The 23941-nt window shown below is 40.4% G+C and overlaps 1 protein-coding gene across 6 annotated transcripts in view; it reads right to left on the bottom strand.

Moving 5' to 3' along the window:
- APP (amyloid beta precursor protein) overlaps positions 1-23941 on the bottom strand; it is a 313643-nt gene that overhangs the window by 56475 nt on the left and 233227 nt on the right. For all 6 annotated transcript variants that reach the window (XM_069549724.1, XM_069549735.1, XM_069549746.1 and 3 more), the window contains 2 exons: positions 16547-16675; positions 12582-12681 (listed from right to left, as the gene is read on the bottom strand). In XM_069549724.1, the coding sequence (XP_069405825.1) occupies positions 12582-12681; positions 16547-16675 (229 nt within the window). The remainder of the gene's footprint in view (positions 1-12581; positions 12682-16546; positions 16676-23941) is intronic.

Here is a 23941-nt window from a genome sequence, read left to right as displayed (position 1 = left end):
GCTTGCAATGCAGGAGACAAAGGAGACCCAGGTTCTATCTCTGGGTCACGGAGATCCCTTGGAGGAGGAAATGGCAACCCACTCCAGTATTCTTGCCTGGGATTTTCTAAGAGTCGGACACGACTGAGCACAGCACAGCAACGGAGCTTATTCAGGGAGTACATTGCAAGATTTGTTTCTGAGTTATGAGCAAGAGGCAAATTAACATTCCTTCCAAACTCTTTCTCACATGTAAACACATTCATCTTTTTTCCAGGTAGACTCTGTGGAAACAGATTTCAAAATTAATCTCAATTTGAATGCATCTTTATATTCACAGCAGCAAATATCACTACCACTTTTCTTCTCTTTCAAAATATGAACTTTGAAGGCAGCTGGTTGTGAAAGACAAGATAGCCAGCCCTTGTTCTCCAGTGTAACATTACTGGTTATTCCCCAGAATCTATCCCCCTACCCCCCAAAATCAGATACATCTGCTGCAAGGTTCCCTGCCAGAAACAGTCTAGGAGCCTCTACTGTGGTCTGACTTCACCTCCCAATCATTTTAGTTAAGAATCCTTCTTGAATTTTGATTCAAATTACAGGGTCATGCATAAGAGCTGGTGGGTTCAGGGAATACCCTGGAATTGCACCAGAGATCATCACAAGCAGCCGCAGAGCTTGGGGTGGGAGGCAATGCCTCCCACTTGGCTGAGGCACACACACACACACACACACACACACACACACACACACACAGACACATCAGAGAATGGCATGGAAACAGACAAAACACACCAACGTGTCCGTGTGTCACAGTCATCATGATTTAAGGAAAAGTTCACATAGAAATTTCCTTGCGTCTCAGGCAGGTTTGGAATAAAGGGTATCAGTGTGCTAAATCAATTTTCCTGCTGCTTATAAAGCTTAACCCTCCTGCATGGGAACACAGAGGAATCGTTTCATAGTGGATATCTCTTTAAGTAGTGACAGTGTTTTAAAACTTCATTTAAAAAATTACAACAGGGCCTTAAAACAGAAGGAAATGAAAATAAATCAGATTCTTTGCTCATGTAGGTTATTACAGAACATTGAGAATCTGAAATAGAATGAATATAAGTATAACTGAACCATGCTGCTGTACACCTGAAATGAACACGTTGTAAATCAATTCTATTCCAATGGAAAAAAAATTTATAATAAGAACACTGCCTGAATTGACCTACAGATTCAAGGTAATCCCCACTGAAATTTTGACTATCTTTTTTTTTTGTAGAAATAAGGAGAAAAGACTCTGAAATTCATATGGAAAAGCAAGGGACCCCAAACAGTCAAAGCAATCTTGAAAAAGAACAAAGGACAACTTACAATGCATGACTTCAAAACTTATTACAGAGCTACAGTAATCAAAATAATGTGGTCCATGATAAATGCCCACTATTATAACAATAATAAGAATGTACACGTAGAGCAAAGGAACAGAACTGAGAGTCAAGAAATAAACTCATACATCGTTGGTCAACTGATTTTTCACAAGGGTTCCAAGACCATTTAAAACAGAAAGAACAGTTTTTTCAACAAATGGTGCTGGGACACTGGATATCCACATGCAAAAGAATGAAGTTGGATCCTTGCCTCACACCACATATAAACTCAAAATGAATCAAAGATCTAATTATAAGGGGTAAACTATAAAACTCTTGGAAAGAAACACAGATTTATATTTGACCTTGGATCGGGCAATGGTTCTTAGACATAATACTAAAGCATAAGCAACAGAAACAACAAATTGATAAACAGGACTTCATCAAAAGTTTATAATTTTGTGTGTTCAAAGGATATCAGAAGAGTGAAAAAAAACCTACAAAATGGGAGAAAATAGTTTCAAATTATATATTTAATGAGAGGTTAGTCTCCAGATAAAGAACTTTTACAACTCAATAATAAGAAGGCAAAAAGCCCAATTAATAAAGCAAAAGATTTTAATAGACACCACTTAGTTATTTAGACTGAAAACATAATCCAGAGAACCACTGCAATGGCATGAAATAAACAATGAATTTTATATATAAGTCATCTAGTGACTGATAGGGTCCACCTGGATCGCAAGAAACAAGATCAGTATATCACACTAAATTATACATATTAATGTCTATAATCTGTCTGCCAGATGGGAGACATTACATTTGTTTTAAATTAAACTTTTTGACATTCATTCTTCCTAGAAAGTGTATTTTTTTTTAAAAATAATGCTAGAGGATTGAGTTTTCTTTTAAAATTATGTATCACAAATATAGAAAAGAATATATTTGTTTGTCAGCAGGGAATATTATAAAAATTACCGAGGGAAACAGATGCTGTTTCCCTGAATAATTTCCATACGTCAAGTTATACATGTCAACTTACACACACACTGTATTTATAGATTCAATAATTAAACTGCTAAGAAAAAGACAGCTTACATATCATATTTAAAAAAGATATATAGAGAGCTAATTGTCTACAAAGTGCCAAACTAGTCACTATGCGTGTCAAATGCTTAAGGGCTATAACCTCCTAAGACAGTTTTCAAACTAGCTCGATCTGAGGTATGAACCCATCAGCACTGACACGCCTATATTTTGCTGTTTGGAGACGTTTCAATATGGCGGTCAAAGCATCAGAAAACTGGGGTGCTACTGTCATAGTATATATTCTCATCTTGAAGATTAATATGCTTCTATGTAGGTCACTTGACAACACATTTTCCTTTTCTCATAAAATGAGTGGTTCTATTTTGGAAGAGTAACTGTTTTGCTCTGAGGGGGCCAAAGATACACAGTTACAGGTTGGCAAATAAACACCAGTCAAAACTGTAATTCAGGTAGTAATACTGGAGAAAATATGAGTAAGGCACTCTGAGACTACTGTAAAACTAAGGAAAGAACGTGTCTTTGGCAATTTATGAGACAGATAAATGTCCTTATATCCAATACTTTGGCCACCTGATGGAAAGAGCCAACTCACCAGAAAAGACCCTGATGCTGGGAAAGATTGAAGGCAAAAGGAGAAGAGGGCGGCAGAGGATGAGATGGTTGGGTAGCGCCACTGACTCAATGGACATGAGTTTGAGCAAACTCAGGGAGATTGTGGAAGTCAGAGGAGCCTGGCGTGCTACAGCCCATGGGGTTGTGAAGAGTCAGATACGAATAGCGACTGAACAACAGCAACAACAGAATATCCAAATAGTTAATCATCTCTAAAATAAAACATCCACATATACATAAAAGTCACTTATCAACAACAAAGAATAAGGGCAGAGTAAGTTACTAGTTGTTTCACTTTATTTTTTGTTCAGTTGCTAAGTCGTTTCTGCCTTTGTCATTTTATTTACTTTTATGATTTTTTTTCTCCCTGATGGCCTTCCTTGACTAACAATTATATACAAGAATACTTACAATTCTCAGTAGTAATGAACGTTCCTTTTTTGTTGGTCTGGCAAGTGCTATAAATATTCTAATTTAAACCTAGCTTACTTTGGATTCATTAAATCCCCAAATCAACAGGTTTATTAGGAGCAGAGAATGGAGACACTGTCCTTGAAATGAACAGGCTGTATTTTCCCCAAAGAGCTGAAGAGTTTATCAAGGGGCCACAGTCAAATTGTAGTAAAAAATTATAAAGCATTTCTTCATTAACTGAGTTTCTTGATTTCCTTCCACATAGTTCAATCCTACCCCATTCACCATGAATTTGTTCAGTTAGAGATAGAACTTCCAACATCTGGTTTATAACAATTCATGCTTTTACTAATTTTGAATGCTAAAAGAAAAGAAAACAAAACAAAACAGGGTATAAAACAGTTGGGCCTTCCTTCCACTTTCTCTCTTCCTGACTTTCTCATAAATTGGTCATTACAACATTCTGTGAAACACCCATCTCTTGAGAGCTGCAATGATTTTAGCCTTGAGGAAGCTACAAAAATGAAATACTTTGATAAGTAACCTCAGTGCTTACAGAAGAATAGAATTCTTTTTGGCATAGATTCAAGGAAGATTACCAAGGGTAGAAAAACCCAATCATTCTGACACAGCAAATTGACAAAGTAAAAACTGAGCTGAACGATAGTAGAGATGAAGGAATTCTGCCTTTGTGAAGAGTTGAAAGATGATTAAAACATGGACATTGAAAAGAGGCATATTTTCCTTACATTAATGATTCTATCATTTGCTGAATAAAAAAATAAAGTCCTAAACAGTTATTTTAAATGAATTAGGGTTCCCCGCCCCCTCCCTTGCTACAAACAATGCCTTAAGCCTTTCTTCACAGAAAACTTCATAATTTGTATGCAAATATCTTACTTTAAAAAAGGAAAACATTAAATAATAAATGACATGACTGGGAACTTGCACATAATAATAACTCAAACTGAACTGAAAAATTATTATAAAGTAATAAATGGCAAGCTTTTATAAGACTAATAATAAAGTAGTCCTGATAATGCATTTTTATTGGTGAAGCAAAGCAAATAAACAGATTCAGACCCTTGTTGATGGGACAGTCAAACCAGACAACATATTTAATAGATCAAGTGTCAAAATATATGAATTGGGCAGAAAACCAAATAGCAGAAGCTCATGGAAATGACAGAGGATAATACTGTAAAATGTTATTCATTCCAGTGCTGAGAATTCTGCTTGATTCTTTATTTTGATAGCTGTGCCAGCTGCACCCACTTTGCTGGCTTGATCAATTACAGCTTTAGAGAATGCTGTGGCTGAGGAAAGAGGTCTGTTCTACGCAACACTAGCTATGCTAGGTGCTAAGGAAGGCGTTCAGGGTGGGTCTTCAGGGTTACAGAGGAGGCCACCCGACCCATGCAAGCTAAGGAGCATCTACTTTATAGCCTGGGGATTTGCTTCAGCCTAACAGACTGGTTCCAAATAGGAAAAGGAGTATGTCACGGCTGTACTTTGTCACCCTACTTATTTAACTTATATGCAAAGTACATCATGAGAAACGCTGGACTGGAAGAAACACAAGCTGGAATCAAGATTGCCGGGAGAAATATCAGTAACCTCAGATATGCAGATGACACCACCCTTATGGCAGAAAGTGAAGAGGAGCTAAAAAGCCTCTTGATGAAAGTGAAAGAGGAGAGTGAAAAAGTTGGCTTAAAGCTCAACATTCAGAAAACGAAGATCATGGCATCCGGTCCCATCACTTCATGGGAAATAGATGGGGAAACAGTGGAAACAGTGTCAGACTTTATTTTTGGGGGCTCCAAAATCACTGCAGATGGTGACTGCAGCCATGAAATTAAACGACGCTTACTCCTTGGAAGAAAAGTTATGACCAACCTAGATAGCATATTCAAAAGCAGAGACATTACTTTGCTGACTAAGGTCCGTCTAGTCAAGGCTATGGTTTTTCCTGTGGTCATGTATGGATGTGAGAGTTGGACTGTGAAGAAGGCTGAGTGCTGAAGAACTGATGCTTTTGAACTGTGGTGTTGGAGAAGACTCTTGAGAGACCCTTGGACTGCAAGGAGATCCAACCAGTCCCTTCTGAAGGAGATCAACCCTGGGATTTCTTTGGAAGGAATTTCTTTTTTGCTAAAGCTGAAACTCCAGTACTTTGGCCAATCCCTTCTGAAGGAGATCAACCCTGGGATTTCTTTCTTTTTTTTTAACCCTGGGATTTCTTTGGAAGGAATTTCTTTTTTGCTAAAGCTGAAACTCCAGTACTTTGGCCACCTCATGCAAACAGCTGACTCATTGGAAAAGACTCTGATGTTGGGAGGGATTGGGGGCAGGAGGAGAAGGGGACGACTGAGGATGAGATGGTTGGATGGCATCACTGACTCGATGGACACGAGTCTGAGTGAACTCTGGGAGTTGGTAATGGACAGGGAGGCCTGGCGTGCTGCGATTCATGTGGTCGCAAAGAGTCGGACACGACTGAGCGACTGAACTGAACCGACTGAAGCTATGGGTTTGTCCGGCAGCTCAGCAGTAAAGAATCTGCCGGCAATGCAGGAGGCACAGGTGATGCCAGTTTGATCTCTGGAATCGGAAGATCTTCTGGAGGAGGAGATGGCTACCCGCTCCAGTATTCTTGCTGGGGAAATCCCATGGACAGAGGAGCTTGGTGGGCTACAGTCCATGGGCTCACAAGGGCTGGACACGACTGAGAAACTGAGCACCCACGTGCGAGCTCTGAAGACCAGCACCCGCAGAGTACCAGGTCCTATGCGGGATCCCAAGGATGCGAGCATGCCCAAGATAGGTCCAGAAAGAGCTCACAGGGTGAGGGGGGCTGGTGAGCACGTCCGCAATTAAACACAAAACAGAGTATGCTACTCGAGGTGGATATCTGGCGCTCTAGACACTGAGGATCTAGAAGAGAATTCTAGAAGAGACACTGAGGATCTAGAAGAGAACTCTACTGATTCAGAGTAGAAAAGTGGGTAGCAGAGACTGAATAAATCTCTGACTCATGCAGACCCTGGCTCCCGTGCCACTTTCCTCACTTTAACCATTGGTTAAGGGCAAGTCAGTGACCTCTCTCTTGAGGTTCAGTTTCTTCAATCGTAAGTTGGGGGTGCAGACACTGAATTCACCAGCACCATCACTGGCACATGTGGTACTTCTGTGTGAATTACAAGAAAGCTCTGCTTCATGTGGAAAGTGAAAGTGTTAGTCATGCGACCTCAGGGACTACAGCCCGCCAGACTCCTCTGCCCATGGAATTCTCTAGGCAAGAACACTGGAGTGGGTTGCCATCCCCTCCTCCTCCAGGGTATCTTCCTGATTCAGGGATGGAACCTGGGTCTCCTGCATTGCAGGCAGGTTCTTTACCATCTGACACAGCAATACTAATGAATGAAGGTCAGTCACACTCTAAACCACTTGCCACATCTACATGTGATGACCCTGAACCTCAGCAAGGGTGGACTTTCATAAAGAACTCGGGCCAGCAGCATCATCGGTAAGACACAGTCATCAGTTTGCCATACAGCTGTCACTCAAACACCAGCTCTTCCACCTGGCTTCCTATGCAAATCAGTCAAGAGTTTATGGGGAGTGTGGACATTTCAGCTGAGCATGGAAGGATGCTGCTTTTCAAGCAAGAAGAACCATGTGCAGGCTGTCTTTTCATTTTGGCAGGAACTCGGCTCTGAAGAGGAAGAGTCTGGGTAGGAGGGAGCCATGGAAAGACAAGAGGCAGGATGATCAGTGAAACTCATGTGAGGATGAGGATCTGAGCTAACAACATGGGTTTACAGAGAAGGCAGTCCTCATGAATACAGGGGGTAGAATACATAGATTTCAGATTGACGAGCAATCATGGGTGGAGGAAAGGAACGCACCATGGATATGGTTTAGGACAACTGGGAGAACCCATAACTGAGACGGTAAAATGAGTGAATTTCAAGAGGGACCCAATGATTTCTTTAAACACACAGTTTGGAGTTTGAGAAATGGGTGAAATATAGGCATACCTCAGAGATACTGCAGGCTTGTTCCAGAAAACTGCAGTGAAGCAATTAGCACAACAAAGTGAGTCCTGTTAATTTTCTGGTTTTCCAGTGCAAATAAAAGTTATGATGACACTTATCCTGCAGTCTATGAAGTGCAAATAGCATTATATCAAAGAAACAATGAACATACCTTAATTGAAAAATACTTTATTGCTACAGAATGCTGTCATCCGAGCCTTTAGCAAGTCACAATATTTTTGCAATAGTAACATCAAGGATGACTGATCATAGAATCACCATCACAGAATATGATTTCATAGAGTAAATCAACCCTAATTATTCACTGGAGGCACTGATGCTAAAAATGAAACTCTAATACTTTGGCCACCTGATGCAAAGAGCTGACTCACTGGGAAAAAGCTGTGATGCTGGGAAAGATCGAAGGCAAAAGGAGGAGAGGGCGGCCGAGGATGACATGGTTGGATAGCATCACTGACTCAACAGACATGCTCTGAGCAAACTCCAAGCAGTAATGAATTTGCCTGCCATTGTTGGAGACATGGGTTTGATCCCTGGGTCAGAAAGATCCCCTGGAGGAGGAAATGGCAGCTCGCTCCAGTACTCTTGCCTTGGAGAATGCCATGGGCAGAGGATTCCGGCTGGCTACAGTCCATAAGAATGCAGAGTTGGACACGACCTAGCAACTGAACAACATCAAAGATCACTGATCATAGATCACCATCACAAATATAATAATAATGAGAAAGAATGAAATATCACAATAATGACCAAAATGTGACACAGAGACATGGAGGGAGAAAATGCAGTTGGAAAATGGTGTTGATAGATTCACTTGAGACCAGGTTGCCACAAACCTTCACACTGTAAAGAACACAGTATCTGCGAAGCACAATAAAACGAGGTCTGCCTGTTTTGAGTCTGGAATATGTCACTGGGACTCAGCAGACAGGCTGTTGTTAGGTTTATGAATATAGGATTTACAGGAGTTAACAGCAGAATAGCATAAACAAATGCGGTTCTCAGGAAAGTGCAGTGGCTGAAAATGAGCAGCGCTGGAACTCACTGGCATGGTGAATTCTAGACTCTAGTCAGTCTCACTTTATTGACTTATTGATGCCACAAATCTGATGCCAGTTCTCACTTCTGCCCTTTTCTCTTTGGGGTGGCTAGCTTCTTCCTCAATCTCATCCGTGCTAGAGAATTCTATCCTCATGGGAACATAAATCACCTGGAGCAGGTAAACCTACATCACTAAAGATACTGGCAGTTTCTTAGGGCTGTTGAAAACCCTTCATCTCCAGAGCAACTATTAACCCTCATGTGACAATACTACTGTATTTCTCTCCAGCTGTTTTACGGTATTAAACATATCCTAACTGCCTGTGTTTATAAGCACAAACTTTTACACAAAAAGCATGCATTTGTAGGTTCTTTTGGATCTTCTCCTTTGACCAGTAGCTGGGAATTTTAGTATCCTTATTTACACTGAACTGACTCCAAATCTAAAATTTGATTATGGAGAAAATGCACGTGCATGTACATCAGACTAAACGACGAAGCTTTTAAGCAGAAACAATGAAATGTACAAGATATGAACTGGGAGAAAATTGTGAAGATTCTATTTAGAAAGTGAGCGACAAATCAACAACTTCTGTTGTGGAAAATTTCAAGCATATACAAAAGAGACTACTACAAAGAACTCGAGCTCAGCTTAAACAATTAGCGCCCATGGGCCGTCTTTTTTTCATTCATTTGTTGTTGTTGTTGAGTCACTAAATTTGCGTCTTCGTGAACCCACAGACTGTAGCCCGCCTCGCTCCTCTGTCCGTGGAATTTCCCAGGCAAGAATACTGGAGTGGGTTGCCATTTTGTCCTTCAGGGGATCTTCCTCACCCAGGGATTCAATCTGTGTCTCTTCAGTCCCCTACATTGGCAGGGGGATTCTTTACCTCTCTCCCACCTGGGAAGCCCTGTTTTACCCATACTCCTACTTTAGAAGGAAGTTATTTCACAATGTTCCTTCAAATGAAGAATGCTTCTATGAGACAGCTGAGCTCATAGAGGAACTCTCTTCTTTGGCTTTGGTGCTAGAACCTCAAATGGTACACAGACCTATTTAATGGAATTCATTAATGCAAGCTTCTGTTCCCATAGTAAACAGCCATTTAAAAATGGAGGCGAGACAGATTTTGAAAATGATTATCTTTCAGGATTCAGTGTTCAGTGTACTTAGAATGACAAAACTTTTTTTGTGCTAAGTTAAGGGGTGACTCGGAGAAGGCAATGGCACCCCACTCCAGTACTCTTGCCTGGAAAACCCCACGGGCGAAGAAGCCTGGTGGGCTGCAGTCCGTGGGGTCGCTAAGAGTCGGACATGACTTCACTTTCACTTTTCACTTTCATGCATTGGAGAAGGAAATGGCAACCCACTCCAGTGTTCTTGCCTGGAGAATCCCAGGGACGGGGGAGCCTGGTGGGCTGCCGTCTATGGGGTCGCACAGAGTCGGACACGACTGAAGCGACTTAGCAGCAAGGGGTGACTAATCTTTATTAAGTAACAGCTTAATTGAGATATAATTCACATACCAAAAAATTTACTCTTTTAAATGTATAATATTTATGGGTATTAGTGTATTCACAGAGTTGTACAGTCATTATTACTGTCTAATTTTAGAAAGATTTCATTATCTGACTCTTGAGAGTCCCTTGGACAGCAAGGAGATCAAACCAGTCAATCCTAAGGAAATCAACTCTGAATATTCATTGGAAGGACTGATGGTGAAGCTGAAGCTCCAATGCTGTGGTCACCTGATGCGAAGACCTGACTCACTGGAGAAGAACCTGATGCTGGGAAAGACTGAGGGCAGGAGGAGAAGGGGACGACAGAGGATGAGATGGTTGGATGGCATCACTGACTTGATGGACATAAGTTTGAGTAAACTCAGGGAGATAGTGAGTTTGGGAAGCTTGACGGGCTGCAGTTCATAGGGTCAAAAAGAGTCAGGCACAACTTAGCAACTCAACAACAACATATTCATTAATGTACTCTCATTACCCCCACCTTCCAAGCCCTTGCCAGACACCAATATGATTTCTCTCTATAAATTTCCCAATTCTGCATATTTTATATATATGGAATTATACAATATGTGATCATTTGTGACTAGCTTCTTTCACTTAGCGTAACTATTTTTTAAATGATATGCTCTTAATCCAACTTAATAGCTTTTTTAATTTTAAAGAAAAGTAATTCCTTGATTCTAGCCCTCTGAATATTTTCCCTGTCACTGAGATGTGAAGTTTAGTGTGTGGCCTGATTCTTGGGCATTCTGCAACACTCAAGACAGCTGAATTGCCATCTGTTCTGGGGAACTGTGTCTCATTAGTGGTCACTGCTTTCAGTAGTTTGCGCAATAAAAGCATCTGATAATTTAATTAGAAAGAGTCAACCAATTACTGGGTGAGAGTGAAATACTCTAGTCCCGTGCAATGGCTTATTCTTCCATCGTCGTAGTACTGGCAACAGCTCTAAGTCACTTATGAAAATAAGCTTGTTAAGATGGCTAGAAGGCAAAAATACATTCACCTAGAAGATGCGAGCTTCACTTCGCTAAGAATGTGATGATTTCTTGGATCTTGTCCCTACTACAACTTACTAGAGGACTTTCTTATAGTTATTTAATAAACAGTATTTTAAAGCTTCCTTACAAATGTCTACCTTACAAAAGTATCTAACAGAATATTCAGTTCTTAAAGCAAAGATTCCGTACGTTAACGCACAATACTGAACAGACCATTACCACTTGATTAAGTGCCAAATACCTGACTGAAATACAAACTACACTTGCGAGGCATTGCCAAGTTAGAAAAAAAGAAGTGTAGAACAGCACTGGCATGAGATGGAAAAATCGAGCTGGGCTTTGGGCATTTCAAAGCAGGAATTCCTGCAACCTGTACACCATCTACAGCATATCCTGGGTGGCCTGATTTCAGACAACCTGCATCCATTTCAAACCTAATTAAGCATCTATTTCCAACCCAATTAACAAAGGGCAGGACTCATTATGGAGAGAGATACACCACACACATATTGCTTATTTACAAACAGTTCATGCCCCAAGGCACCCAGATTTACACATCTGTTTTATGCTGAAACATGCACGGGTGCAACTGCATCCAAGTACTTTTGTGAGATAAAGTTAAATACAGGCATTTTGGGGGTTTGTGGAGAATTACATTATGTGATACATTACTCCCTTTCCAAGAAAAATAGAAAAGGGAAAACTTACTCATACAAAATATTAAAGATATCATTAGGGTCACAGGAGACAGTGGGCACACAAGATCAGTTTCCTGGTTTTGCAAATATATCGCATTATATAAGATGTTACTATGAGGAAGTCGACCCTGGACTTCTCTGTATTACTTTTCCAACTTCTTATGAGTGTGTGATTATTTAAATAAAAGTTTAATGAATGATAGTAGGCACACAGTTGATTAAGTTTAAACAACAATCTGATTCAGAGAACAATTGTGACTATGTAGGGGAGTGAGGTGGAGCGGGCAACAAAGAAAGATGTATTACTGCAGACAACAATCACCTCAAAGTCAAAAGTCACAGTTTTATGGTCTTTCTGGGTTCCCTAGAGTTTGCGTGGCATAGGCAGGTTCCTAAAACTGTGATTTGGGTCCCTTCATCTGAAAAACTATCATGCCACCCAAAAAGTATGATAATAAAGAATTAAGAGATGAAGAAATGGTTGTTTCTCTTAAATTGTAAAGTACCAAAGCACCATAAGGTGAAACTTACAAGACGAAATCAGACAACTGTGGACAAGTACAATCCAGCAACAAGTGGCTCATTATCACACAAATGGACCAAAAGGCAAGTTACATTTCCCCACTGTTGTAAGCAGGAAGTTAAGATCTGAAGCAACTGCTGAAATGAGAGCTATTTATATTCCCCAAGGGTTTCATCATCAAAGGGAATTTGCTCTTTTTTCCTTCAACCTGTTAAAGCACTGGTGATTTCTGAGGCAGACTAACTCAGTTCCCTGATTTTCTCCTGCACGAGGAAAATATGTTTATACGTGCAGCATCAGAACAAGAGCTCACTCACCAACTTCATCCTGAATTTCCTCGGCCACGGCAGGAACATTGTAGAGCAGGGACAGGGACTGGTTCATGCGTTCATAAATTACTCGAAGGTGCGTCATAACCTGCAGCAAAGGAGGCAGACGGTGCCAGGTAAACCACCTCCGGAGGAAGGGGCAGTGCTTTTCCTTACCAGGCACCACAGACAGATACAAACTTCCCAAATAAAACTAACAAAGTGCTGCTGGAACTCTGAACTGGAAAGGGCACCTTTATTTTTCTTGTTCTCTTATTTTTAGTTCTCCATCTTTGGAGTTGTTTTAAAATTCTCATTATATTAAATGTTTATAATCATCAAATATAAAGCCAGTTGAAAAGACCATTTCTGCCCAACTATGATTCCTAATATGGAGATTCCTAAATAACCTCTGATGACCTAAATATATGTCTTTCAAATTTTCCAACAGAGGGGATCACATGGATATTTCATGATAGATACTTGAAAAACTCTTCTCTTTAAGGAAATTTAAAAATTTATATTTCCACAGATAGATTCCGGTTGTCAAGTTTTGCAAATGGCAGAGTATGAAACTTAGCGCTACCAAGCTACATTTAGTCTCATATTATTTCCAAGCTCCATTATAGAAATGGAGCTTGTGATGATCTTCTCTAATTAGCTGGACCATATTTTAGCGGTTTTGGCTTATACAACTTACGTTTTTGTTGTTTTAGTCATTAGAGTTTGAAATGGTTCCTTAATCATCAGTAACAGTAGACACTCAAGATTTTTATACTCTGTTATTTTTATAACTCAGTACAGTTCAGTTGCTCAGTTGTGTCTGACTCTTTGTGACCCCACGAACTGCAGCACGCCAGGCCTCCCTGTCCATCACCAACTCCTGGAGTTCACCCAAACTAATGTCTATCGAGTCGGTGATGCCATTCAGCCATCTCATCCTCTGTTGTCCCCTTTTCTTCACAGTACAACTCTCACATCCATACAAGACTACTGGAAAAACCATAGCCTTGACTAGATGGACCTTTGTTGGGAAAGGAATGTCTCTGCTTTTGAATATGCTATCTAGGTTGGTCATAACTTTCCTTCCAAGGAGTGAGCGTCTTTTAATTTCATGGCTGCAATTACCATCCACAGTGATTTTGGAGCCACCCCACCAAATAAAGTCTGCCATTGTTTTCACTGTTTCCCCATCTATTTCCCATGAAGTGATGGTACCGGATGCCATGATCTTCCTTTTCTGAATGTTGAGCTTTAAGCCAACGTTTTCACTCTCCTCTTTCACTTTCATCAAAAGGCATTTTAGTTCCTCTTCACTTCTGCCATAAGGGTGGAATGATCTGCATATCTGAGGTTACTGAAATTTCTCCCACCAATCTTGATTCCATCTTGTGCTTCTTTCAGCCCAGTGTTTTTCATGATGTACTCTGCATAGAAGTTAAATAAGCAGGGTGACAATATACAGCCTTGACGTACTGCTTTTCCTTTTTGGAACCAGTCTGTTGTGCCATGTCCAGTTCTAACTGTTGCTTCCTGATCTGCATACAGGTTTCTCAAGAGGCAGGTCAGGTGGTCTGGTGTTCCCATTTCTATCAGAATTTTCCACAGTTTATTGTGATCCACACAGTCAAAGGCTTTGGCACAGTCAATAAAGCAGAAATGGATGTTTTTCTGGAACTCTTGCCCAACATGATCCAGCGGAGGTTGGCAATTTGATCTCTGGTTCCTCTGCCTTTTCTAAATCCAGCTTGAACATCTGGAAGTTCACGGTTCATATACTGCTGTAGTCTGGCTTGGAGAATTTTGAGCATTACTTTACTAGTGTGTGAGATGAGTGCAACTGTGCCGTAGTTTGAGCATTCTTTGGCATTGCCTTTCTTGGATTGGAACGAAAACTGACCTTTTCCAGTCCTGTGGCCACTGCTGAGTTTTCCAAATTTGCTGGCATATTGAGTGTAGCACTTTCACAGCATCATCTTTCAGGATTTGAAATAGCTCAACTGGAATTCCATCACCTCCATGAGCTTTGTTCGTAGTGATGCTTTGTAAGGCCCACTTGACTTCACATTCCAGGATGTCTGGCTCCAAGTGAGTGATCACACCATTGTGATTATCTGGGTCATGAAGACCTTTTTTGTACAGTTCTTCTGTGTATTCTTGCCACCTCTTCTTAATTCTTCTGTGTATTCTTGCCACCTCTTCTTTATATCTTCTGCTTTTGTTAGGTCCATACCATTTCTATCCTTTATCGAGCCCATCTTTGCATGAAATGTTCCCTTGGTACCTCTAATTTTCTTGAAGAGATCTCTAGTCTTGCCCATTCTGTTGTTTTCCTTTATTTTTTTGCACTGATCACTGAGGAAGGCTTTCTTATCTCTCCTTGCTATTTTTTGGAACTCTGTATTCAGATGCTTATATCTTTCCTTTTCTCTTTGCTTTTCACTTTTCTTCTTTTCACAGCTATTGGTAAGGCCTCCCCAGACAGCCATTTTGCTTTTTTGCATTTCTTTTCCATGGGGATGGTCTTGATCCCTGTCTCCTGTACAATGTCACTAACCTCTGTTCATAGTTCATTAGGCACTCTATCAGATCTAGTCCCTTAAATCTATTTCTCATTTCCACTGTATAATCATAAGGGATTTGATTTAGGTCATACCTGAATGGTCTAGTGGTTTTCCCTACTTTCTTCAATATAAGTAAGGAGTTCATGATCTCAGCCACAGTCAGCTCCTGGTCTTGTTTTTGCTGACTGTATAGAGCTTTTCCATCTTTGGCTGCAAAGAATATAATCAATCTGATTTCAGTGTTGGCCATCTGGTGATGTCCATGTGTAGAGTCTTCTCTTGTGTTGTTGGAAGAGGGTGTTTGCTATGACCAGTGCATTTTCTTGGCAAAACTCTATTAGTCTTTGCCCTGCTTCATTCCACATTCCAAGGCCAAATTTGCCTGTTACTCCAGGTGTTTCTTGACTTCCTACTCTTGCGTTCCACTCCCATATAATGAAAAGGACATCTTTTTGGGGTGTTAGTCCTAGAAGGTCTTGCAGGTCTTCATAGAACTGTTCAGCTTTAGCTTCTTCAGCATTACTGATTGGGGCATAGACTTGGATAACTGTGATATTGAATGGTTTGCCTTGGAAACGAATAGAGATCATTCTGTCGTTTTTGAGATTGCATCCAAGTACTGCATTTCAGACTTTTGTTGACCATAATGGCTACTCCATTTCTTCTAAGGGATCCCTGCCCGCAGTAGTAGATATAATGGTCATCTGAGTTAAATTCACCCATTCCAGTCCATTTTAGTTCGCTGATTCCTAGAATGTTGGCGTTCACTCTTGCCATCTCCTGTTTGACTGCTTCCAATTTGCCTTGATTCATGGACCTAACATTGCAGGTTCCTATGCAGTATTGCTCTTTACAGCATTGGATCTTGCTTCTATCACCAGTCACATCCACAACTGGGTATTGTTTTTGCTTTGGCTCCATCCCTTCATTCTTTCTGGAGTTATTTCTCCACTGATCTCCAGTAGCATATTGGGCATCTACTGGGGAGTTCCTCTTTCAGTATCCTATCATTTTGCCTTTTCATACTGTTCATGGGGTTTTCAAGGCAAGAATACTGAAGTGGTTTGCCATTCCCTTCTCCAGTGGACCACATTCTGTCAGACCTCTCCACTATGACCCACCCATCTTGGGTGGCCCCACACGGAATGGCTTAGTTTCACTGAGTTAGACAAGGCTGTGGTCCGTATGATCAGATTGACTAGTTGTCTGTGAAACCAAAATTTTTATAACTCAGAAAGTGCCAGATCATGTGCTATCCTAGGACAATCCTTTAGAATCTCCCAGGTATTAAAGGACTCTTGCTATAGAGGTCCAACCCCCATGGCTACTCTGGGAATAGCTAAAGATTCAATTCAAAGAGCAAGGACACTGAATTGTCTAAGTGGCATGACTACCAGACTCTGTGCTTACCTGGGATCGGATTTGAGCAGCTTTCTTTGGATCCACCATGCGAACATGTTCAAAATGCTTTAGGGTGTGCTGTCTGTCTTTCTGTTCGGCACGGACATACTTCTTTAGCATGTTGAACACATGACGAGGCTGTAGGGAGAAAAAATGAAAAAGAAAAAAAAAAGAAATGTTCAGATTTGTCCAAAATATTGCTTTTTCTAAACACTTTGGGGTCAGAGGGTCCACTAATTCATACCCTGATGTGAAAGCACTGTGAGTCATTTTTTCCCCCCTCTTTTTTTGGTAATTCTTTTCAAAGACTTCTCCACTTCCTTCTTCCTAGGTAATTCCTTATTCAATTGGCCACTTTTCATTTCTATAAGAGCACTTAGCATTTGACACATAGGATAATGGCTGTCCTTGTTAACAATTCCTTTTAAAATAGTGCCTTCTGTTACTGAAGAAGAGTGGATTTTTAAAAAACTTGATGATGGTTATCCTTGTTAACAATTCCTTTTAAAACAGCGCCTTCTGTTATTGAAGGAGAGTTGATTTAAAAAAACATTTTTGGCTATGCTAGGTCTTTGTTGGTGCTCAGGCTATTCTCTAGGTGCAGTGAGCAAGCTTCTTATAGCTGTGGCTTCTCTTGTGGTCAAGCCCAAGCTTTTGGGCGCGTGGGTTTCAGCAGCAGTTGTGACTCCGGAGCTCGACAGCACAGGCTCATTAACTGTGGCCCTAGGGCTTAGCTGCTTGGAGGCATGTGGGCTCTTCGGGATCAGGGATCAAACCAGTGTCCCTTTCATCGGCAGGTGGATTCTTAACCCCTGAGCCACCAGAGAAGCCCAGAGAGTTGATTCTGGATCTGTCTGATTTAACTGAGGTCCTTCCCATTTTCCCACCCAAATATATAGGGGCACTTGAGCCTACATTTCTATTTGGACAGTCTTAATGACTGTCTCATATCCAAGTTTCACATCCATACATGACTACTGGAAACGGATGTGAGAGTTGGACTATAAAAAAAGCTGATAGCTGAAGAATTGATGCTTTGATTTGTGGTGTTGGAGAAGACTCTTGAGAGTCCCTTGGACTGCAAGGAGATCCAACTAGTCCATCGTAGAGGAAATCAGTCCTGAATATTCATTGGAAGGACTGATGCTGAAGCTGAAACTAGTACTTTGGCCACCTGATGCAAAGAACTGACTCATTTGAAAATACTCTGATGCTGGGAAAAATTGAGGGCAGGAGGAGAAGGGGATGACAGGATGAGATGGCTGGATCGCATCACTGACTCAATGGACATGAGTTTGAGTAAACTTTGAGAGTTGGTGATGGACAGGGAGGCCTGATGTGCTGCAGTCCATGAGGTAGCAAAGAGTCAGACACGACTGAGCAACTGAACTGAACTGAGTGGTTGTCTCAGCAGTTACTGTTGCACAAATAATCCTACCATCAGTAACATGTAATAAGCAAAATGAGAAAAATAACAGACAATCACCACTAAATCGCACGCCAAGGAATAGCTGATAAATTCTAAGAGACATCATATTTTCCTAGGAGAAAGGCCAATGTTTTATTTTACTCTGGAGTTTAATTAAAATCTTTCCATGAGATCAGATTCTAATTCTTTTAGCAACAATTAAGTTTCTCTGAAGTGCTTCTTTTTTTTTTTCTAGTTGGTTCCATTCCATTTTTATTCCAGTCTTACTTGAAAGCATTCATCTTTTTTTTTTTTTTTAAAAAGGACAAGGTCTACTTTATATGTCACATTATACTATGTGAGTTTCAAAAACAATTTCCAAAGATACATGCATCCTCTTCATTAAAACAAAGAAAAATTACCTGTGGAAGTCCACGTCAGAAATATAATTTTGGCCATTTGGATCTATCTAGTTATTATTAATCTACGGTGCCTTGAAAATCAGTTGGAAGGTACAGAATTTATTCGCAGAGATGGTGTGTGTGTGTTTCCCAATACTTTACGGAATGTGCTTCCCTCTCTCTGGTTGCTTAACTTTGGGGCCACTTCCCTGACATCCCAGGTAATAGTGGTAGGTACCTTTTCCCTGTGCTCCCAGGAAATGCTTTGCAAACCCTCATTATTGCATTTAATACAACCTATTAAATAATATGGGCTTCCCTGATGGCTCAGACAGTAAAGAATCTGCCTGCAACACAGGAGACCTGGTTCAATCCCTAGGTCGGGAAGATCCCCTGGAGAAGGAAATGGCTACCCACTCCAGGATTCTTACCTGGGGAATTCCAAGAACAGAGGAGTGTTATGTGTTTCTGACTGCCCTGTTCAACTGTGAGCCTCTCAAGGGCCAGATTTGGTCTTTCTGTGTTAAGAATCACACATGATACAGAGTGCTTGACTCAGAGAGGCTGCTCTGAATTGGCTTCCAGGCCTTCCTTGATAGCTCAGCTGGTAAAGAATCTGCCTGCAAGGCAGGAGATGCTGATTCGATTCCTGAGTTGGGAAAATCTGCTGGAGAAGGGATAGACTACCCACTCCAGGATTCTTGGGCTTCCCCTGTGGCTCAGCTGGTAAAGAATCTCCCTGCAATGCAGGAGGCCTGGGTTTGATCCCTGGGTTGGGAAGATCCCCTGGAGAAGGGAAAGGCTAAAAGGCTACCCACTCCAGTATTCTGGCCTGGAGAAGTCCATGGACTGTATAGTCCATGGGGTCACAAAGAGTCAGACACGACTGAGTCACTTTCACGCCTTCCACAGGCGACACTCCTATACTTAAGAAAACAAATAAACAAACACAACAAAAAGAAAGTAAACCTGGGCTCATCTGCCTTCTTTCTTCCTTTTATCCTGGAAGCAAAGCGCTTCTCCATAATCTCCAAAAAAGACAGACATCACAGCTTGAAATATAGTGTTTGGCAGCCCATCATTATAATTCTCTTTGCTACTGTGAAATCTGGTTTACCCTACAAATTAGAAAATGATCTTTTAAATCTTTTTAAAAGGAGAGAAGCAGTAAAAGAAATAACAGTTGACAAACTCCACTGATAATATACATGTGAAAGGCGATAGGTTTATACAAAGTCAAAGTTGCTCGGTCGTGTCTGACTCTTTGTGACTCCAGGGACCTTAGCCCACCAGGCTCCTCTGTCCATGGAATTCTGCAGGCAAGAATACTGGAGTGAGTAGCCATACCCTTCTCCAGGGGATCTTCCCGACCCAGGGATCGAACCTAGGTTTCCTGTATTACAGGTGGATTCTTTACCATCTGAGCCATCACGGAAGCCCAGGTTTATACAAACTCATTTGGAAAAGGTAACTTTTGGGTCAGAAATCAAAAGCTGAATACTGTTGAATGTGATGGATATTTTATATGCAGGATTGAGCAAACGGGATATTGCACGCCCTTCACACTTGCTCCTTGATTCAGCACCAAGGCCCAAGAAACTCCTTTGGTTCTACTGCAATCATACTTCCAAGGTTGGAGACAGACAGGATTGCACATAACTGCAGTCATCCAAGACCTCCCAGCCTCTTACTTGTGCAACTACTTGGCTGAATATGGTTTCTCAGTTGCTCAGTTTCATTCTTTAATTCTTGAAAAGGCTTTGTTGTTTTGAAGAAAATAGAACCTTTTTTCTTGAAGAGCTCACATAAGAAAAAAATGCTTCAAGTGACCATAAGGATTGTTTTTCATCGTAACTCTCTTTTCTGCTTTCTTTTTTGGTAGTCAGTCACCTAGAAATGTTTCTACAAGGCATGCGGCCCTCTGGACTGTCACCCCCAAGCATGGGCACCAGGATGTAACGGCTCCAAACTGGCCTTGATGCTTGAAGCTAAATTCTAATAACTGACATTTGAGTCTCTCCCCCAACCCCCCACTTTTTCCCCTGTCCCCACAAACAGCACAGACTCCCACCTGTGGTTATTAACATTAACATCAATTTAAAATAAACACGAGTCTCAAACTACATAAGCCTCAGTTTCCTCATCTGTGCCACTGAGATAACGATCTTTCATAGGCATGCATGGGGATGAAAATGTTGTTTGTTACTGAAACTAACACAACACTGTAAATCAAAAATTGTTGTTGCTTTAGTCACTCAGTTGTGTCCAATTCTTTTGTGACTCCCTGGACTGTAGCGCGGCAGGCTCCTCCATCCATGGACTATCCCGGGCAAGAATACTAGAGTGGGTTGCCATTCCCTTCTCCAGGGGATCTTCCCGACTCAGGGACTGAACCTGTGTGCCTTGCACTGGCTGCTGCTGCTGCTGTTGCTGCTAAGTTGCTTCAGTCGTGGCAGGGGGATTCTTTACCACTGAGCCACCTGGGAAGTCCCCAGTCAACAATACTCTGATATAATATAAAAATTATATTAAAGAATCATTTTAATGGTGAAAAGAAGAACTGATGCAAATGTACCAATATGACAATAATTTATATTTGGGTCATGGATACATAATCTATATTTTAAAAACATATTTTCATACTATTCTTTATAGTGTATATGTTTTTAATATCTCAAAATTAAAAATAAATAAAATTATATACCTCTCTGAAAATAATCGGGGTATGTAAAAGAGCATGAAGAAACTTAAAACCACCCATTATTCCATCATCAGGAGACAACACTGTATCAACACTGCAAATATATTTACATACTATTTTTATAAAGTTATTCTATAAAAGTGGGACCTTGTTGAACAGTCAAAAAAAAAAAAATGTTGTGTGTTAGTTACTCAGCATAACGCTGCGTCCACAGTAGCGTAAACATTTTTTCTACAGTCTTGCCTCCCCTTATTTCTCTTGTCTAAGCAATGGCAGTTCAACATTTATTGACTGCTTATATGAATAAGACAGTGCTTCAAGGACTTCATGCACAGTAATTTACAATCTCCCTATCAACCATATGACAGAGGTACAGCTGGTCAACCCATTTCATTGATGAAACTAACAAGGCACAAGGGAGGTAATGGGCTATGACGCTGGTTACATTTAGTCCCAGAACTAGTCAGGAATAGAGCCAAGAACAGGTAGACCAACTCTGGCTCTACGGTCCAATCTCCTGATCACTACATGATCCTGCCTTTCAAGGGAACTCTAAAATGGACCATGCAAAGGACCATTCTACAAAATAACCTATAGAGCTGAAAACCAAAAGAGGTTGCTGAATAGTTAGAAATGAAGAGATTTCCAGTTCTTATAAGCGCAGATAATATTCTTTTGGGACACACTAATATCTGCCCTTTTAATTGTGTTGAAAATCATCCAGATTTATTCAATCTCAGAAATGCCATCCTTGGTTTTTGGCATTCTGCTGTGCTTTAGCTAATGCCTCCATGCAGGGAGGAGAAACAGCAAGATAGAAAGGTCCTCTGTCAATCTGTTTAGTATTACTGGAACAAGATTAAAGGCATTAATGAGAAGTTAGGCTTTTGTGACACTCACAGATTCTAATTCTAAATCCATCCTTATCTTCTACTAAAATGGATAATTAAATGGTGAATGTGTTCACACGTTTAAAATTGCTTATCTCTTTGATACCGACATTTCTTTATATGCTTCAGAATTACATTCAGAAATATATTCCTAACTTCCCCCCAACGCCAAATCCCTAGAGCTTGACAATGAAACAGTAGCACGCTGGGCTCTCATGACAGTCCAGGCCTCTCTGTGCCCGGGAACAAAGCTCCTGGAGTACAGAACAAAGCTTTGTACTCTAGAGCCCAGAGCACGCCGTGACCTCACCACTGTTTATGCGAGCTCAGATACACATCGTGTGGCGTCCGTACAAACACCAGCCTTTCCCTCCCACTGCCCACACCTCAGGACAGGAGAATTCAGGATGATTTTCAGAAAGACACTCTGAGATCCCTCATTAAATGAATTACAAGATTCTGTTTGGAAACATATTTCTAAAGACCACGTTAAGAAATGAAAAATATAAAAATCAGATTAGTCATTACGTTGGAGTAGGCAGATGAAGCATCCTAAATAAAATGGCAGTTATGTTGACACTTCAAAAACAAATGCTATTTTAGGTAAGAAAAAAAAATAACATTCCCCTGTACCTTTATATTTTCATTTGCTTTAGTTAAAAAAAAGAAAAGAAAAAGATTTCTGCTTCTGATATATGATTCATGCATGTTTCATTTAAAAACAGGAGTAACAGTCTTTACAACTTTTAGGCAGAGTAGTAGTATAACAGGAACCTTCCATTGTTTAGGGATTTTTATTTCATCACCTTGGGACAAAGGTGAATAATTTAAAATTTTAATTAAAAGTGCAGAAACATTCACACAGAAATGATAGGAAAAATGTCTGATATCTGTATAGAAATATATTCTATTAAAGTAACTATTTCTATTGTCATAATCCTTGTATTTAAGACAGGATTATTCAAATGTTTAGAAAAACTAGCTTAAGGATTCAGTGGCTCATCATAAGGATATTGACAGTAAGCTGAGATTAAGAAGCATGTTTTTAACCTCTATGCATATAATTTCATTCATTCTCTTTACATCTTCTATAATAACTTTTTTTTCCGGCAAATTTCTCTCAGTTTACAATACAGATGTTCTATGTATTAATATTGCAATCCGGTTATATTGCCATTGAATGGCTAATCTTTTTATTAAAATTTATAGCAAAGAACAGAGATAATAAAAGGAAAAGATCTGCCCCGGGGGACTAATTATATCCAATCCTTTTTTATTGTCACTATTGTCTCTGCAAGAGTGTTTAGCCCATAATTACAAAGTATCTATTTGCATCAGATGCGGCCCTTTTCAATATGCATCACATTCACTTCACAATCACACTGAATTAACAGCAAATCATTTCAAAAAGAAATTTCTTCAAACATTAAGAGTGTGTGCGCGTATGCTCAGTCGCATCTGACTGTTTGCAACCCTATGGACTGTAGCCTGCCATGCTCCTCTGTCCATGGAAGGCTATAGTCTATGGGGTTCCAAACAGTTGGACACGACTGAAGGATTAAGAGTAGGCCTTACTAAAATGGATTATACTTAATCTGAAAATAGAAGATTTACATTTTGGAACATTAACCATCTCCCTCTCTTGGAACAACAGAGTAACATATCGCTAGCTCTTGTTCCTGGCACAATTTGGTTGTCAAAAAATGCTAATTAAATTAATGAATAACCGAGAGCTAAATATAACTGCATAAGTAGTTTCAGCAGCAAAATATATCCTACACAGTATCTCTCAACCAAGAAGAGATGCATTCCAAATTTTCATGGTACATATCAATCTATCTTTCCTGTATGTTGGGGTTGGGTCCTTCAGGGAGCTGTTTCAGCAGAACTCTTCTCAGAAAATATTTCATAGACTATAGCATATTCAAACTAGTGTCAACAAGATTCATTTCCTTGATTTCAAAAGATGTTACTGGTTGTCTTCCTGTGGTGTGGGTTTTGATG

This window comes from Ovis canadensis, chromosome 1 (genome assembly GCF_042477335.2).
Source record: "Ovis canadensis isolate MfBH-ARS-UI-01 breed Bighorn chromosome 1, ARS-UI_OviCan_v2, whole genome shotgun sequence".
NCBI classification, from domain to species: domain Eukaryota; kingdom Metazoa; phylum Chordata; class Mammalia; order Artiodactyla; family Bovidae; genus Ovis; species Ovis canadensis.
This window is presented reverse-complemented; position numbering and strand designations above follow the sequence as displayed.